Raw genomic sequence first — 16,787 nt, forward strand, 5'->3', positions numbered from 1 at the left:
CATAAAACCCTTTGTCACATAAGAATATCCTGCCAAGGTTTATTGACTGACTTATTCAATAGGGGTTATCTTGATGTTGAGATTGCTTTAAAATGTGTGGCCAACAACAGAACTCCTTTATCATTTAACTTTAGCACTCATAGCTGGTTATAGTTTTAATGGTGCTAAACATAAATTTATTGAGCATGACAAATTGTCTTTAACACTTTTGCTTTAATCTGTAAGTCATTGTAATGATGTGCATCGGTGTATGTGTTACGAATACCCCTAAAACATTTGTCCCAGATACATAGTCATGCATCTTCCTACTCATTTTTTCCTTTTTATTTTTTTTAGAAAAATGTTTTCGTTTTTAATGTTCCAACCCAGTAACCTTATTAAATTAGTGTCCTTGTCCAAACGAATGACCAGCAAGTTGAGAGCACGGGGGCGTTTTTGGATAACAAAAGATTTATACGACGACACCACATCCACTGATATAAGCTTTGGTGAGAGTTGAATGTGTGTTTTGGAATGTGGTTTGTTGTACCAAAACCATTTCAATGTCAAGTTAAATACTTAATCTTTCCCAAAAGTCTTTGTATGAGGAGGTGGTGGAGGAGGGGAGCGCCAGTCAGCTTCAAACACGCCCACTTTTCACACACAACACATCAGTCTAGGGATATTTTGTTGTATACACTGTGATTTTTTAATGGGAATTAGTATTTATTTGTGTCTGCTGCATGCATCCATGCCTTACCTCCTAGCCCCTCGGGAGCGTTCTACTGTTGTCCGCCGCGTCATGCGAGTATAGTTAAAATGAATCACAGGACTAAAAGTAGCAAGAGCAAGGATTTTATCTTTCAACCAGCCATTGCCACCACTGATGATATTTTTCTCTTAGCCAAAAACACAGTTTCTAGAGTAGTGGGAGTAGAACGTGTGAGGGAGTGTGTGTGCTATAATCTGCAATATTTTCTTGGTTGACTTTGTCATTTTGCCATAATACTAACAACAACATGCCGTACTACTGTTCTACTACACATCTTTTAAAAACCTCAACTAATTCATACAGGGGTCGGTCGTCCTTAGTGTTATTTGGCCCTAGCATGTAGTTTGTTATTGCTGCTGTTGTTGTTGTTGTTGTTTTCATCTAACCAAGTGGTGATATGACTAAAACTTGGCTGCAAGATATCCTTTTCTTTGAAATCGTTCATACGTTGTCGTCGGTTGCCTTTAGTTGTTCCCCTCCGACTGGCAACAATGTAACGAGAATTGTTGTTGTCCTTACTGTTCAGGAAACTTGAATGTGGCTTAAAGCCACTCTTTTGTTGTGGGGGAGTACAATGAAATTTATCACTTGTATTTTTTCAGTTTTTGTTTTTTTTTCAAATTTCATACCGAAAAAAGTCTTCCTTGTTATGATGGTGTTTCTTTTTTCATCATCGCCTTTTCGTTTTTTATTCTTCGTTCAGCTCTTCCTTTTTTATTGTATTTTGTATGTGTGAATGTGTTTTCCGTGGTTTTGTTAGATGTGCGTGGCAGTGGCATTGGCGTGTGCGTCGAGGATTCTTTTATTAAAGTCATGTTTTATGAAATTAAGCGTGAATGTACTTTTCTGCTTCATAAATTTAATAACAAATAAATATTTTTATAAATGGGATTATAAAGGATTTGCATTGGGGCTTAGTGTTTCCTGTTGCTATACCCCTTTGTGACATTGTGTCTGTTTGGGTTGGAATGGTGTTAAATGTAATGGGTTTGTGTCTGTGATAATCCATGCAATGCATTTTAACCTATCATTTCTAATTGCACTTTCAACAACACTAGCGTTGCAAACGCAATTATTCTAATTAGAATTTGTTCAGTGTATAATCACATTTTCTAATTAGTTAACTTCTCAGCAGTTTGATAGGATTAGACAATGCAATTTGGAAGTTGTCATGTGCCATATGTTGGTGAATAATAATAAATAAAAAACCGATTAAGAAATCGGATTTCAGTAGAAGAATTGTTTCATCTCTGAGGACTGGGGCTAATCTCGTTCGAAGTACTATGAAAAATATTTATTTTAATTCCAAAAACCAAATTGTGGCATGATTATAAAATCGCCGATGGCAATTCTGAGATAGAGTCACCAATTCGATTAACAATTCCATTTTCCAATTGGATCTGCAGGTCTGAAAGGAAAATCAACTCCGGACAATGTCAATATATTAAATGCATTGCAATTATGTTTATTGAGTTCAAACGAAAGGCGTGGTAATCGCTCGACTGGTAGGAAACAGTGCCAACAAACAGACCAAAACACATAGCACACAAACACACTCACTTCTATACTACCTTTCGACAAGACGAACGAACATCACTAGTAGCATTGGAAGCCAAGACATCAATGTAATCATGTTTGTCGTCATACTTCTTGTCCATTTAAGGCATGCACAAGCATAAACATGGGTATGTTATTTAAGCTGGCTATGTAGAAAAAAAAATATAAAAATGTTAATTTTTGGAGAGTATAAAAGAGATTTACTTGTTACCTGGTGTTTATGTAGAGTGTAGGTGGGAGAAAAATAAAAAGAAATAAAAATACAAGCGGTATCAATTCTTTTGTATAATTATGATTGGTTTTATTGAGTTCAAATAGCTTTTTTTCTATTATAACAAACAAAATTACCTTTGTAATTTGGGGTGGCGACAGAGGCCTTTGTGCTTTCGATGCTAGACGACAAGTGAACGCAGAGGTTCTTGCAAACAAGGATTGCAGTGATCGCAGAGGATCTTTGTCGTTTTCTACTACATTTACAATTAATTTCCAGTGAGAGAAAGAGTATCAAATGTACCAAAGTGAGTAAACCAACAACAACCACCGCCCGTTGGCATCAACACTCTACGGTCTCCGCAGAGGGAACTTGCAGAAGTGATGCCTGATGATGTCAATCAGCATTCGTGATCGACTAGGCTCGGGAAGTTGAAGGCCAACGTATCTAACTTATACATTGCCGCCCACTTTGATACATTTAGATGTATCAACATACAAATTTATACCAAATAGAATAAGGAAATAATGCAAATCTTATATTAACTTAATCTACAAATAGGAACGCAAGTTCAGTTTATGTGAGCATTTTAATTCAATTCAATAAATTCATTTTTCTACAATTAGTTAACAATTAATACAAAATGTTGTTTAAAAATGGACTGGACCCGTTATAATCCACCCGAAAGTGGTATACTGCGCAGTAGGGAGACCAGGTTGGGTGATTAATCGAGCCGATATAATCTTTGAATAAATTTCTGGACCGAGGACCATGGCAATTGGTCCAGCACGATCAAAATCAGGGTCTGCCAGTGCGAGACCAACGAAAGATTGCCGTAAAGTGGGTGGAGCCGACATAGGAGGGGTAACGCCGCGGGTTATCTTCGCGACCCTAGCCGTCACGAAATGTCTTTCGGCAGGATCAAAACGTGAAATAATCGCAAAATCCACATGATCAATATTGTTGACGCTAGTTGTAGGCCATTTAAGTTCCTTTATTAACGATGCGCAGACCAGACTAACCGGACAACACGGGTCAAGTATAGCCCTTATCAGAATTGAGGTATCCGGAAGACACAGCCGAACCAATACGGTGGGGGACAGGGACATTACGCGACCGATGGGTAAGACCGAACTTGGTAAAATGTGAGAGGGCGGTAATGGGAAAACCCTCTGGGTACAACATAGCAATACCGATAATAGGCTACTGCGCGCAACCGTTTCTCGAGAGACAGGCGTTTAAACGAATGGCATTTGTACAAGGGGTGCATCTGACTGCACATCCTACAAGGTACCGGTGGTTTTCCGGACGGCTGTGTTGCTCTATGATTTGAGCTGGTAAAGGAGGTCGCTGGAGGGGCTGCAGGCGTGGTGATAACCAGGGCCTCTGTGGCATGAATAATTGGGGTGACCGTTTCGATCTCAACTTTTGGAGTGGAGGTGATGGCGATATCTGCAGCTGCAGCAGAAGTGTTCGGCGGGAGTTCCGAGTTGGTTCCCATTATCTCTTGTTCCACTTCTCGGTCGGACATTATGTCGTCATCAGAATCGGCGAAGACCAATTCCCTGAACAAATCTTGTTGAGATGCCATAACTAACACAAAGGACAGCACGAAAGAAAGAACAGATAATATGCTTAATTAGGCAGCACGACTAATTTCGCTACTGGTCGCCTAACAATACCCTGAGAAGTTCGAATATCTACAACGCGAACCTTACCATCATCGCCGGGATGAGTTTCAACGACCCGACCTAACTTCCAAGACGTAGGTGGCAATTTCTCGTGACGAACTACAACTAGATCATCGACCTCAACATTTCTCTGGGGATATTTCCATTTGTATCGTTTATTCAAATTGAATAGATATTCTTCTTTCCACCTAATACACAATTGATGGGTTAAAGCTTTCAGTTTTCTATATCTATTGATCAAACTCAACGGTGCTTCTTCAATAAGGGGTTCAGGTGGAGAAAGGAGGGGTGCACCTATGAGAAAGTGACCCGGAGTGAGTGCTACTAATTCCTCGGGATTATCCGACATAGGATACAGGGGTCGAGAATTTAGACATGCTTCGATACGGGTTAGAATTGTAGAAAATTCTTCGAAAGTATAAGACATGGACTTTACATGTCGATAAAAATGTTTTTTGAAACTCTTTACAGCTGCCTCCCAAAGACCACCCATGTGGGGAGCGCCAGCTGGTATGAATTGCCAAGTAAGTTCTTGATACCCTAAAGTAGACGACACAGTATCACGACTTTCTCGAATAAAGCGCCTAACATCCTCTTCCAATTTATGTGAAGCACCAACAAAATTAGTCCCATTATCTGAGAACATTGATTTGGGACAACCACGACGGCCTATGAATCGATAAAAAGTGGCCATAAATGCAGCCGCCGAAAGATCAGACACTGCCTCTAAATGGACCGCTTTAGTTGCAAAACAAACAAAAACGCAGACGTACCCTTTCGTAATACGACAAGCACGTCCGGTAAATGACTTAATGTCAAAGGGACCAGCAAAGTCTACTCCAGTTGTGGTGAACGGCCTATTCATCATAGTTCTTTCTGGCGGTAGTGCACCCATGATCTGTGGACACGATCGATTTTTATCTAACCAACAAACCTTACAACTATTAATAACGGTGCGGATAAGTGTTTTAACACGAGGAATCCAAAACTCTGTTCGAATGATACGCAACATAAGCTGGTTTCCACCGTGAACTGATTTTGCATGTGCAAATTCAACTAGAAGGCGGGAAAACCGACAATTGTAAGGCAAAATAATGGGACGTTTTTCGGTCTCGGATAAGGTGTGAGAGTTGACTAAACGCCCATTCAAACGCATAACTCCAAAATCGTCTAAAGCTGGGTTTAAAGGTAGGAGGGAGCTAGAAGATGGCAAAGGACGTCTATCCAGGAGATGTTTATACTCCTGTGCGAAATAAGCCTTTTGTGTCAATATGGCTAAATTATTTTTGACCATTCTAATTTCCGCGGAGGTCGGAATATTTGTTGAGAAACGATATGGACTAGAATGTGGACGAGTTTTATGTATGAAACGATACATATATGCCAAAGATCGCAACGCTTTATCAAGAGAAGAAAAACGATCTAAGAGGTCTTCGAATTCCGAGAAGAAAGAATAATGAACTTGAACGGTACGAGCTTCTAAGTCTGTTTCAAGGGGAGTGATGTCTGAGGTTCTCCAAGCGGAGTTATCTAAACTCAGCCAACTAGGACCCTTCCACCAAAGGGAACTGTTAGCGAGTTCTAAAGGCGAAGTTCCACGACTTCCCAAGTCTGCCGGGTTGTCTTCAGACCTAACGTGAAACCAATGACCATTCCCTACATTTTGTTGGATTCGGCAAACCCTATTTGCCACAAAAGTGGTCCAAGTAGTGGGTGTTTTTCGCAACCAAGCTAACACAATGGTCGGAGTCGGTCCAACAGTAAATTTTATGGATGGGAATATCTAAATCATTCAATATGGGCTTTAGAAGTTCCGACGCTAACACAGCCCCACACAATTCTAATCGAGGTAATGACACCGATTTTATAGGCGCTACTCTCGTCTTGGAGGCCAACAAATGAACATGAACTTCTCCGTGCGGGCTCCTAATGCGGATATAAATTACCCCCGCGTATGCTTTCTCTGAAGCATCAGAAAATACATGTAGCTCTGCCAACGAGTTTGGTTCATACTGAACCCAACGCGGAATTTTTATAGAGTTCACCTGAGGATAATTTTCAACGAAGCTTTGCCAGGAGTTTCTTGTAGCGGTAAGAAGAGAATCATCCCATCCTATATTGTCTAACCACACTTTTTGCATTATTATTTTCGCTCCGACAATAACAGGGGCTAACCATCCTACGGGATCAAACAATTTAGCTATATGAGAAAGCACTTCCCTCTTCGAATAATTAGCTTTGCTAGGGATGGGATTTACAGAAAAATAGAACGAATCCAAACTGGCATTCCATCTTATGCCCAATGGTTTGGAACTACTAGCCTCTACAAATGAAAGAACCTGAGCGTCAACTAAATGGTCAGGAGGTAAACGAGCAAGTACAGATTTATTATTTGAGGTCCACTTCCTCAACTCAAATTTAGCAGTGGAGAGAGAAGCAATTAGCTGGTCACGAGCAAGCACTGTGGTTTCTAAATCATGTGCACCAGCGAGGACGTCATCAACATACATGCTGCTGCGCAGAATTCTCGAAGCTAAAGGAAACTTTGATTCACAATCATCAGCAAGTTGTAACAAAGTTCGAATTGCTAGAAACGGTGCACAATTTACACCAAACGTTACAGTTTTCAATTCGTAATCACTAATAGGGTCATTTGGGGACTCTCTAAACAGAATTCTTTGTAGTGGAGTATGTTGTGGGTGGACGCGTATCTGACGATACATTTGCGTAATATCACAGTTAAATACGAACCGGAATAAACGCCATCTTAATATTAGCAAGACTAGGTCTGCTTGAAGGGTAGGTCCTACATGAAGAATGTCGTTCAGACTTATACCATTAGAAGTTTTGTTCGATGCATTGAATACTACGCGCAATTGGGAGGTCTGTTTTTCTAGATTGACCACTGGATGGTGGGGTAAGTAACAGACAAGTGGCGCTTGTGAGGGGGAGACTGGACGCATATGACCTAGGTCAAGATACTCACGAACAACTGCATCATACATTACTTTGAGAGAGGGTTTACGCAAAAGCGAACTTTCATTTCTAAGAAATTGATGTAATACATTTTGCCGAGAATCACCAATTTGCAGACTTTGCGGAAATTCAGACCGAATGGGGAGTGTGACAACGTATCGACCCTCTGAATTCCTCGTAATTGTGGACTTATAGTTCTCCTCGCAGAACTTGTCCGATGGCGAGAGTACTTTACGTTTGGGAACCTCCTCAAGTTCCCAAAACCGCAGAAGAGTGTTGTTGAGGCTATCCTCCTCACTAAAGTCTAAAGTGGTTGTGAAGATCTGCAAAGGGGTACAGGGAATTGGACCAGAAAGGATCCAACCAAACACCGTATTTTGCGCCAACAGAGAACCTAGTATGTTTTGTTGTACCCCAGGCAACAATATATGAGGATATAAGTCCGCACCCAACAACATATCTACCGAGCGACAATCAAAAATGTTTGGATCAGCCAAACGGATATTAGGCAAATTACTTGCTAAAACGGGGTCAATAGAAAATGATGGAAGGTTACCAGATATTTTAGAGAGAACAAATGCATCGGCTTTCAATAAAAGGGAAGGGCTAAAGCGAGAGCTTATACAAAGACGACAGTTTTTCCTAGAGGTAACAGAAGAGCAATCACTTACACCAGAAATCTTTGCAACAGGGGATCTAGACGATAATTTTAGGCTATTGAGAAGGTTTTCAGTTATGAACGTAGCCTCAGACGCAGGGTCAATGAGGGCTCGAACAGGGTAAGTAGTTCCTTCATGAACAACATTGACAATTGCAGTACCGAGCAGAACCTTGGAGTTGTGGGACGTGTAATGAACTTGGCGGTTCATTACAGTAGGATTAGCACCAGTGGAGGTAGAGGCAACATTATCCAAGTTAGAATTTGATTGAGTTCTAGTGTCTGAACGTGGGGTTGTCACAATCGACGTGATACTACTTGGGGAGGGCGATCTATTGAGTTTATGCATAAGCGTATGATGCCTTCTACGGCATACAGTGCAATTATGCGTGCTAGGACATTCGCTAACCGAATGACCTCTAGACAGACAATTGAAACACAAGTCTTGTCTTTTCACAACAGAAAGTTTTTGTTCGAATGTCAACTTTTTGAAACGAGGACAATAGTATATCGCATGATTTTCAGAGGAGCAGACAACACAACGATGTTTTGCATTTGATTTTAATGCATCAGCGGAAGTTTTCGCCAAATGTGCCTTAACGTTGCGATTATGTGGCGAACTTGAGGAATCTATACCTTTAAGGTCACGCAAACAGGCAAGCGTCTGAATTCTGTCCGTGAGGAAAGAATCGAGCTGAGACCATGACGATAAGGACGACCTATCAGTGAGGCTCTGTTCCCAGAGTGTCACTGTAAGCTTTGGCAGACGCTGAATGCAAATAAAAACTAAAATTGGATCCCAATGATCCGTAACAATGTCATAGACTGACATGGCAGACAAACAACCGTTAATGCCCCTTTGTAAAGTTTTTAACCCAGAACTAGTTTCATGTACTAAAGAAGGGATGTCGAACAATAGCTTTAAGTGGCTGTTAACAAGGATTCTCTTATTTTCATAAGTATCCGTAAGTGCTTTCCAAGCAAGACTAAAACTCTTGTGAGTGAGCGGAAACTTAGACACGATTTCCCTAGCCTCACCTTTAGTTTTTTGTACTAAGTGACACAACTTCTCGATGTCACTTAGCCGAGAGGATCTAATAAAGATGGCTGAAAAAAGATCACGAAATGTGGGCCACGACAAGAAGTCTCCGTGGAAATCATCAATATCACACGGAGGTAAGTTAAGGTTATGCGTGGTATCAGAACCACAGGGTGGCAAACTCCAATTGGAGATCGAAATATCAGCAGAATTGTGAATATCAGAGTTGACCGTATTAGAAAGATGAGGCAAATTCAAACTATTATTAGGAATATTTCCCGAATTAGAATTTTCTGGCAGCATATTAGATATGTTTTGAACATTTTGAGTTGGGGTATGTTGAGGGGTGCTATTGTGAAGTGCAATTGGAGCTACAGGAGAAGTTTTCAAAGACTTCAATTTTTCTAATTTTTTCATTTATATTAGAGAGACAAACGACATATTTCTCACAAGTACTGTCATACTTGCCGTCAGCAGAAGCAATTTCTTCGGAGGAAGCCCCCTCAACAGTAATTAAGTGGTCTATATACTTATCATAAGTGTCAGAAGCTTTGCTCCACAAATTCTGGAGTTCGGTCTTTCGAACGTCCAGACTGAAGACCGTATGATCTTCCGTTCTGATAGCATTAAAGGCAGTAGTAAATTTGACTACCTTATCAGAAGCACGGATAAATTGAGCTAGAGGAGTGACTGACATTTTATTATAAAGTAGATTTCAACAACTATTATCAAAAAACTGAAATAAAACGTAGCAACGTGATGGGAAAATCGAAGTTTAGTTATACAACAAAAAGCAAAATTATAGCAAAGCAAAGCAAATTATGAAATAGTAAAAGTAAAAATAATATGATGGAAAGGAGAAAGCTCAAATTTTTCTGAGAATCAGCAAAATATCACAAAACCCAAGAAAATAGCAACCAAAGCGGTGTTTTTCTCTAAAGGAGCGAAGATGGGTAGCGAATTTCAAATAAGAAAAGTACAAATAAATATTCAACTATGGTAATAAATGTTTAAAATAATTGAAATTCAATCAAAAATATTCAAGAATAGCGTAAAAAATAAAAATACAAATTTTTCGGTATGTACCGGGCGTAGGGTGCACGAAATTGGAGCAAAATTTCAATACAATGTTCAAATAAATATTCAAATATTATAATAAAAAGGTTGAATTTCAATTAAATTCTATCAGAAATAATCAAAAGCGAGAGAAAAAAAAATCAAATTTTTCAAAATTTCGGTGTCTACCACGCGTAGGGTGCACGAATTTTCAACCGATTTACAGAATATAAAGTATAATTACTTATTTGTACACGTGTACTACAATTTTTTTTCCCAAGAAAATTGATCCAAACTTTAAGAACAAATTATTCAAATATCAATATTTTCTCAAAAAGGAACGCAATAAATAGTGCAAATAATATGCCGTGTGTAGGGTGAATTTAATTTAAAAATCAAAAACGTTTTTGTTTCCAAAAAATTTTCCACAAAAAAAAATCAAAAAAATATTTAAAAAAAATTTAATTAAAAAAATGCAAATTTTTATTGTGCCAACTGTGCTGTGGTGAATAACGAATACCACACAAAAGGTAGTGAGAAACACACAAGTAGCGGGGGTGTGTGTGTATATAAATACCTCGCTACGAACAGACCAACGACAACGACCAAGCAAGCAGTGAGAGTTGGAGAGGCAAATATTGTTGGTATGTTTATTAGGGCATAGAATGACGCTATCAAAAAATAAAAAAGGCGCGTATTCTTGTTGTTGTATTACACGACAAATAGAAAAAATAACCAACAGTGAGAGCTGGGGAGATAAGTATATTGGTGGTATGCTGGAATTTCAATAACAAAGGGCACTGGGAATATTATTGTTGTTGGGAGTATTAGAAATTATGATCTCTCAACAGCACAAATGTGTGGTGAATTTTTGCAATAAGCAAACAAAAATAAATGCACTATACGACGGCAAATTAGTTTAACCAACAAGATATTTTTATGCGTAAACTATTAATCAATAATGGCAAATTTATTAGGGAAATCGATTATTTCGCGACGAAATGGAAATTAATACGATTGTAACTAAATTTTAAGCCAAGTTCAACGATTTCAGAGACAATATTTTATTGGAGTGGACTGTATTTAATATGATACCGCGAAATAGGGTGAAACAAAGGCGACCAGTACCGCGGAACAAACTAAAAAACAACACTTTTTCACTTTTTTTTCTCGAAAAATATCACTTTGAAGCTCACAAAAACAATTCACTGAACTTACGTACCTGGTTTTTTGATGATGATGGTATGAGGAGATGGATTTCTGATGCAAGTTGTGAGGGGGGATGTGTTGTTGGTGATTTTTGTTTCCTTTGTAGATGAAAAGAAAAAAAACAATTATTCCGGGCAACTTCTCAATTTTAGCAAATCCGGCTCGATGCGACCAAATGTTTATGTAGAGTGTAGGTGGGAGAAAAATAAAAAGAAATAAAAATACAAGCGGTATCAATTCTTTTGTATAATTATGATTGGTTTTATTGAGTTCAAATAGCTTTTTTTCTATTATAACAAACAAAATTACCTTTGTAATTTGGGGTGGCGACAGAGGCCTTTGTGCTTTCGATGCTAGACGACAAGTGAACGCAGAGGTTCTTGCAAACAAGGATTGCAGTGATCGCAGAGGATCTTTGTCGTTTTCTACTACATTTACAATTAATTTCCAGTGAGAGAAAGAGTATCAAATGTACCAAAGTGAGTAAACCAACAACAACCACCGCCCGTTGGCATCAACACTCTACGGTCTCCGCAGAGGGAACTTGCAGAAGTGATGCCTGATGATGTCAATCAGCATTCGTGATCGACTAGGCTCGGGAAGTTGAAGGCCAACGTATCTAACTTATACACCTGGCAAGCACAGTACAGTATTCCATGCACACACATCCACAGTACAATGAACGGAATAAAGCGGAAATCCAAGATGAAGATGTTCCAATACCAATGTAGGATAAACAACCAAATCAACCCTCACTCCTACCGAAGTTCAATGTGTCTTACTTCATGCCTAGCTCCACATGACTAGATTGTTGTTGTATTGCCTTCTTCGCATGTGTATGTACGTATGTAATGAAATGTTAAGTAAGAAAAGTGGGATACCATTACCGAAAATTAAAGACAACAAATCTATCTGGAACCAAACAAACAAGGACGTTAGACTACAACCATAGATGTATGGAGAGAAAAGGAGTTGGAACAACCCCGAAAAGTATCAACAATCGACCGCATTAACAAGCCATACAAACCCAAACATGAACAACAAGAAAAGGAACATTCGCACACACACATATAAACATCAATAAAACTACAGTATCGTACCAAGAAGAAGGAAGAACTCCTGCTATTAAAAACAAACAAACTCAATTGGAATGGAGCATAACGACGAAACTAAAACAGACAAGACAAAGGCATACTCTCCACCCCACATACATACATGCGAACATCCATATGTAGCCAAATAAAGGAAATAGAAAACAATGCAAAAAACACGAAAAATGACGCTTCAACCAAAGGATAACGTCGTCGTCCATGCCAGAAGAATACGTGTGTGTTATCTAGAATATATTTAGAATTTCTAGACCAATACACTAACACACCCAACCCATCCATATACGCTGATATTCACATCTTATGTTAGTTTGTAGTCGGTAGCACAATTCATGCCAGACTTGTGTCCGTATGAATGGTGGTGTATTCGCATGTAGCACTCACTACTAAATTGCGCTATATCCATAACTACATTAGAGTGGGTGGCTTCAGAGATGGTCTAAAAAGTATGTATTTTATAAGCAAAAACTAAGAAAGAGTACAATTTGTAATAATTATTGTATACGAGACATTACAAATCGAATAAATATTTGAGGATATAAATATTATTACTTAGGGAAATCAGAAAATCATTTATTCTTTTGAACCACCTTAATGTACATTGACATGCCAGAGTGTTTGTGTGTAAGTTAGCTTGTTGTTTATGTGTCTTTATAACAATTTATCTGTACAAGTTTAATATTATATATGTCTGTCTGCAGATGTTTGTGTGTGTGTTTATGTGTGTCACATCGACCAAAGGAGTAACAAGCTTATATCTACTTCTTGTATCCGTGTTTGTATGTGACCATCAAGAATAGGGAGTATAATATAACAAATATGTTTGTCGACACAAAAACATTGAGCTCCTTGCTATCAATGCTTTACAAGCAGCAAAAACCAATATGGCATCAACATTGCCATCGCTATCGTCATCACCATCAACAACATCAATACTACCAGCTGCAACGACAACAGCAACAACCACAAGGCAGCAAGCAACTAATAGCAGACTACAACAATTTTAAGAGATGGCTAAGTTGGCAACGATGCCAATACAATTCAAGTAGAAGCAAGGGAAAACGCCACCATGTATTTTAAGAAAATTAAAAATAGTTGCATGTGTTTGTGTCCATGCATTATTCGCCGAACACAAACACACTCACACATACATACATACATCTGTATATGAAATTGCAGGTATTTGCACAAATATACAATGACATTTAGCAAGATTACTTCAAAAATTGCAAAACAACGGCAATAACTTTATTGTCACAATATGAAATATTAGCAGGAAGAAACATTGCCAATGACAAAACCCAGAAATGTGGTTAATTAAACTGTAGTTGATATTAACAAGCAGGGACTTTGCAGGAATGACGACTGAATTACACCTTCCATAACCAACATTTTGAGGGTTTAACAAACTTTTATTTTTGCAATCCATAGAGAAAGGGACGAACAAATGTGCATCAATGGTAATAAATCAAAAACATCCAATCAATAGAAAAGAAAATGAAATTCGAGTTAAATGTAAAGGGTTTGAATAGTCGTATATGATACTCCCTATTTTTTCTCTCCAGCAAATTCAATAATGCAATTAAAACTATAAGTTCTAATTGAAATTTTAATTTTGGTCAGTATACGAGTCCATTTTCTAATAAGTTAACTCCTCGATTTGATGGGATTGGAAACGGTTAGGTAATTTGTAGGTTTTCTTATTATACCATATAATTACACTGTGCTACATCGGTGAACAAATGGCTAAGTTATAGTGGTTGAAGTGCGAAAAAAACGCATCAAAAATCGGTGATGGGTTTTTTGTTTCGGGACAGGTCAAGTTCGAAAATTGGCTAAATAGATCCACGTTTTGGTATAGACCCAATATAACGATACCGTCCGGTTTCAGGTATTTTGGCGATTTTAGCTACATTTTCAAACCGAATTAGCTATAATTAGGCATTTGGGGTTTCCAGTGATCAAGAAACTTCTCCACATGGGATTATTATCCTGTTTTCTCTGCTTCTGGTCCACAGATACTAAACCGTTCAATATTGAAGAAAACAGCCAACTGCAATAATGTAGCAAAGACATCAATGAACAACTTTCTGGAAGATGCGAAATGTGTATGAACGATTCTTAAAGGTGAAAATAGCAAAAAACTTTTGAAAATATTAAATTTTTACACTTTTTTTCTCCGATTCTGGTCCAAAGATACCCAACCGCCCAAAAATTAAGGATACCGTCAACTAGTCGATAGGTCTTAACGACAGTACATTATTGCAATATTTAGCTGATTTATTTTTAAAAAAAGGCGTTTTTATTTGAACATACATATGTATGTTAATGAGGTGGATATACAAATTCCGCATTATTGACCTATGTTGACAACTTTCGGTGGTTAAATTTCGTGACCACAACCTGAAATGAAAATAACAGGTGGTTGGTTCAAAAAGTAGTTAAAATTCTAAAAATATTTATATTGATAATGTTAAGTGGAGAAGTGTTGTGACCGCTAGGACCCCCAAATGGCAAATTACAGCTAGTTTGGTTAAAAATTGTAGCTAAAATCCTCAAAAAACCGAAAGTCGAGAGGTATCGTGGATCCACGATCTCATTTCAAATTTTAAACCTCAATCTTCGTCTAGTTCTTCTTTTAATTGCGCTATTCAGAATTTCCTTACAAATCCCCAAAACCGAAAATATGATCCTACCTTTGTAATTAGACAAAATAAAACAGCGACTTAAATACATACATACATATAGGATCTACCGCATTTATATTTCTATATCACACACACTCATTACATCCATTAAACATAAATCATGCAGCTTCTGTTGCTACACCACACACGGCGTATAGATGCACACTTCCTTACATTGTTGCCAAATTTATTGGTCCACTTTGAATCCATAAAATAGAGATATTCTGCATTTTTGGCTTGCCGAGCTATTACATAAATGTTATTCATATCCTGGAATAAAACCACCAAAATCTATGTCAATCATGTATTGTTAATTTTCCTCCTAAATTTACTCACATAAACATTTGATGATTTCAATCCCACGGCAGCGGGTTTTTTTGTACCAGATCGACCCAAAACTATAGCTTACGGCTTATAACGAGTGGTTTTATCTAGGGCTGAGGTAGGCTCAGTCGCTGCCAGGGTCGGCCTAAGGTCCCACAAACCTTAAGTAAAACACGAGTGTTTACAAGTTTAATCTTTATTGTGAACTCTTGGTGTTTGATGAACGAATAATATATGTGTGTGGAGAGTGGATGCAATATTAGTTATTATTATCGGCAGTGGCTCGGTAATCGTTAGGCTCGGCTCTACAAGACTCGGGTTGCTGTCGGCTCGGGGCAATCGGGTGGCTTTCGGCTCGGCAGATGTCGGATGTGGCTCGGCTCTAAAAGACTCGGGTTGCTGTCGGCTCTGGGCAATCGGTAACTTTCGGTTCGGCAGTGGTGGACTCGGCTCTAAAAGACTCGGGTTGCTGTCGGCTCGGGGCAATCGGTAACTTTCGGCTTGGCAGTGGTGGACTCGGCTCTACAAGACTCGGGTTGCTGTCGGCTCGGGGCAATCGGTAACTTTCGGTTCGGCAGTGGTGGACTCGGCTCTAAAAGACTCGGGTTGCTATCGGCTCGGGGCAATCGGTAACTTTCGGCTTGGCAGTGGTGGACTCGGCTCTACAAGACTCGGGTTGCTGTCGGCTCGGGGCAATCGGTACCGTTCGGCTCGGCAATGGTGGACTCGGTTCTACACGACTCGGCTCGGGGCAATCGGTACCGTTCGGCTCGGCAATGGTGGACTCGGCTCTACACGACTCGGCTCTGGGCAATCGGGCGGCTGTCAGCTCGGCAGTTGTCGGTTGTTGTTCTGTAATGCTTTCGGGTGGTTGTCGGCTCGGCGGTCGTCGGGTGTATGACTCGACTCGATGGCATTCGGGTTGCTGTGGGGGAAAGAGGTCGGTAAATATTTAGGAGCTGGCTATGAGCATTGAGCTGGCTATGAGCGTTGAGCTTGCTAAGAGCTTGGAGCTTGCTAAGAGTCTGGAGCTTGCTAAGAGCTTGGAGCTTACTAAGAGCTTGGAGCTTGCTAAGAGTCTGGAGCTTGCTAAGAGCTTGGAGCTTACTAAGAGCTTGGAGCTTGCTAAGAGCTTGGAGCTTGCTAAGAGACTGGAGCTTGCTAAGAGACTTGGAGCTTGCTTAGAGACTGGAGCTTGCTAAGAGACTTGGAGCTTGCTAGGAGCGTGTTCGAATCGTAGCTAACGAGTAACGAGACTGCGGACGAGCCACACGTCTTGTCGTACTTTGTCGGCTGGTGATCGACGACTTCGATGAATAAACCCAGAATACATATTCGGCTAGTTACACGAAGTGAATGAGAATTATTATAAACGGTGGTTATCGTTAATTACCCCCAAGTTAAATTTGTCCACTATACTGACTGTGAAGTGGTGGTTGATGGTAATGGATGCATGTAGAAATACATATATGAAACGGTCACGTTACAGGCTGCCAACCCAGCTTGAAACCTGTGCTTC

At 39.4% G+C, this 16,787-nt stretch overlaps 1 protein-coding gene across 1 annotated transcript; it reads right to left on the reverse strand.

Moving 5' to 3' along the window:
* Positions 1-3,144: 3,144 nt before the first annotated feature.
* Positions 3,145-11,494, reverse strand: LOC141403442 (uncharacterized). The gene is made up of 3 exons (XM_073985845.1): positions 11,458-11,494; positions 11,162-11,246; positions 3,145-4,112 (listed from the first exon to the last, which is right to left on the reverse strand). The coding sequence occupies exon 3, from the start codon at positions 4,108-4,110 to the stop codon at positions 3,628-3,630; it is 483 nt and encodes a 160-aa protein (XP_073841946.1). The 5' UTR covers positions 4,111-4,112; positions 11,162-11,246; positions 11,458-11,494; the 3' UTR covers positions 3,145-3,627.
* Between the last annotated feature and the right edge of the window lie 5,293 nt (positions 11,495-16,787).

Source organism: Musca autumnalis, unplaced genomic scaffold, assembly GCF_047663935.1.
Source record: "Musca autumnalis isolate F117 unplaced genomic scaffold, ASM4766393v1 scaffold_4, whole genome shotgun sequence".
Lineage (NCBI taxonomy): Eukaryota > Metazoa > Arthropoda > Insecta > Diptera > Muscidae > Musca > Musca autumnalis.

What these genes read in the sequence shown, in the direction of transcription:
- LOC141403442 (XM_073985845.1), bottom strand. Translation starts at nt 4,110, where the DNA reads ATGGCATCTCAACAAGATTTGTTCAGGGAATTGGTCTTCGCCGATTCT.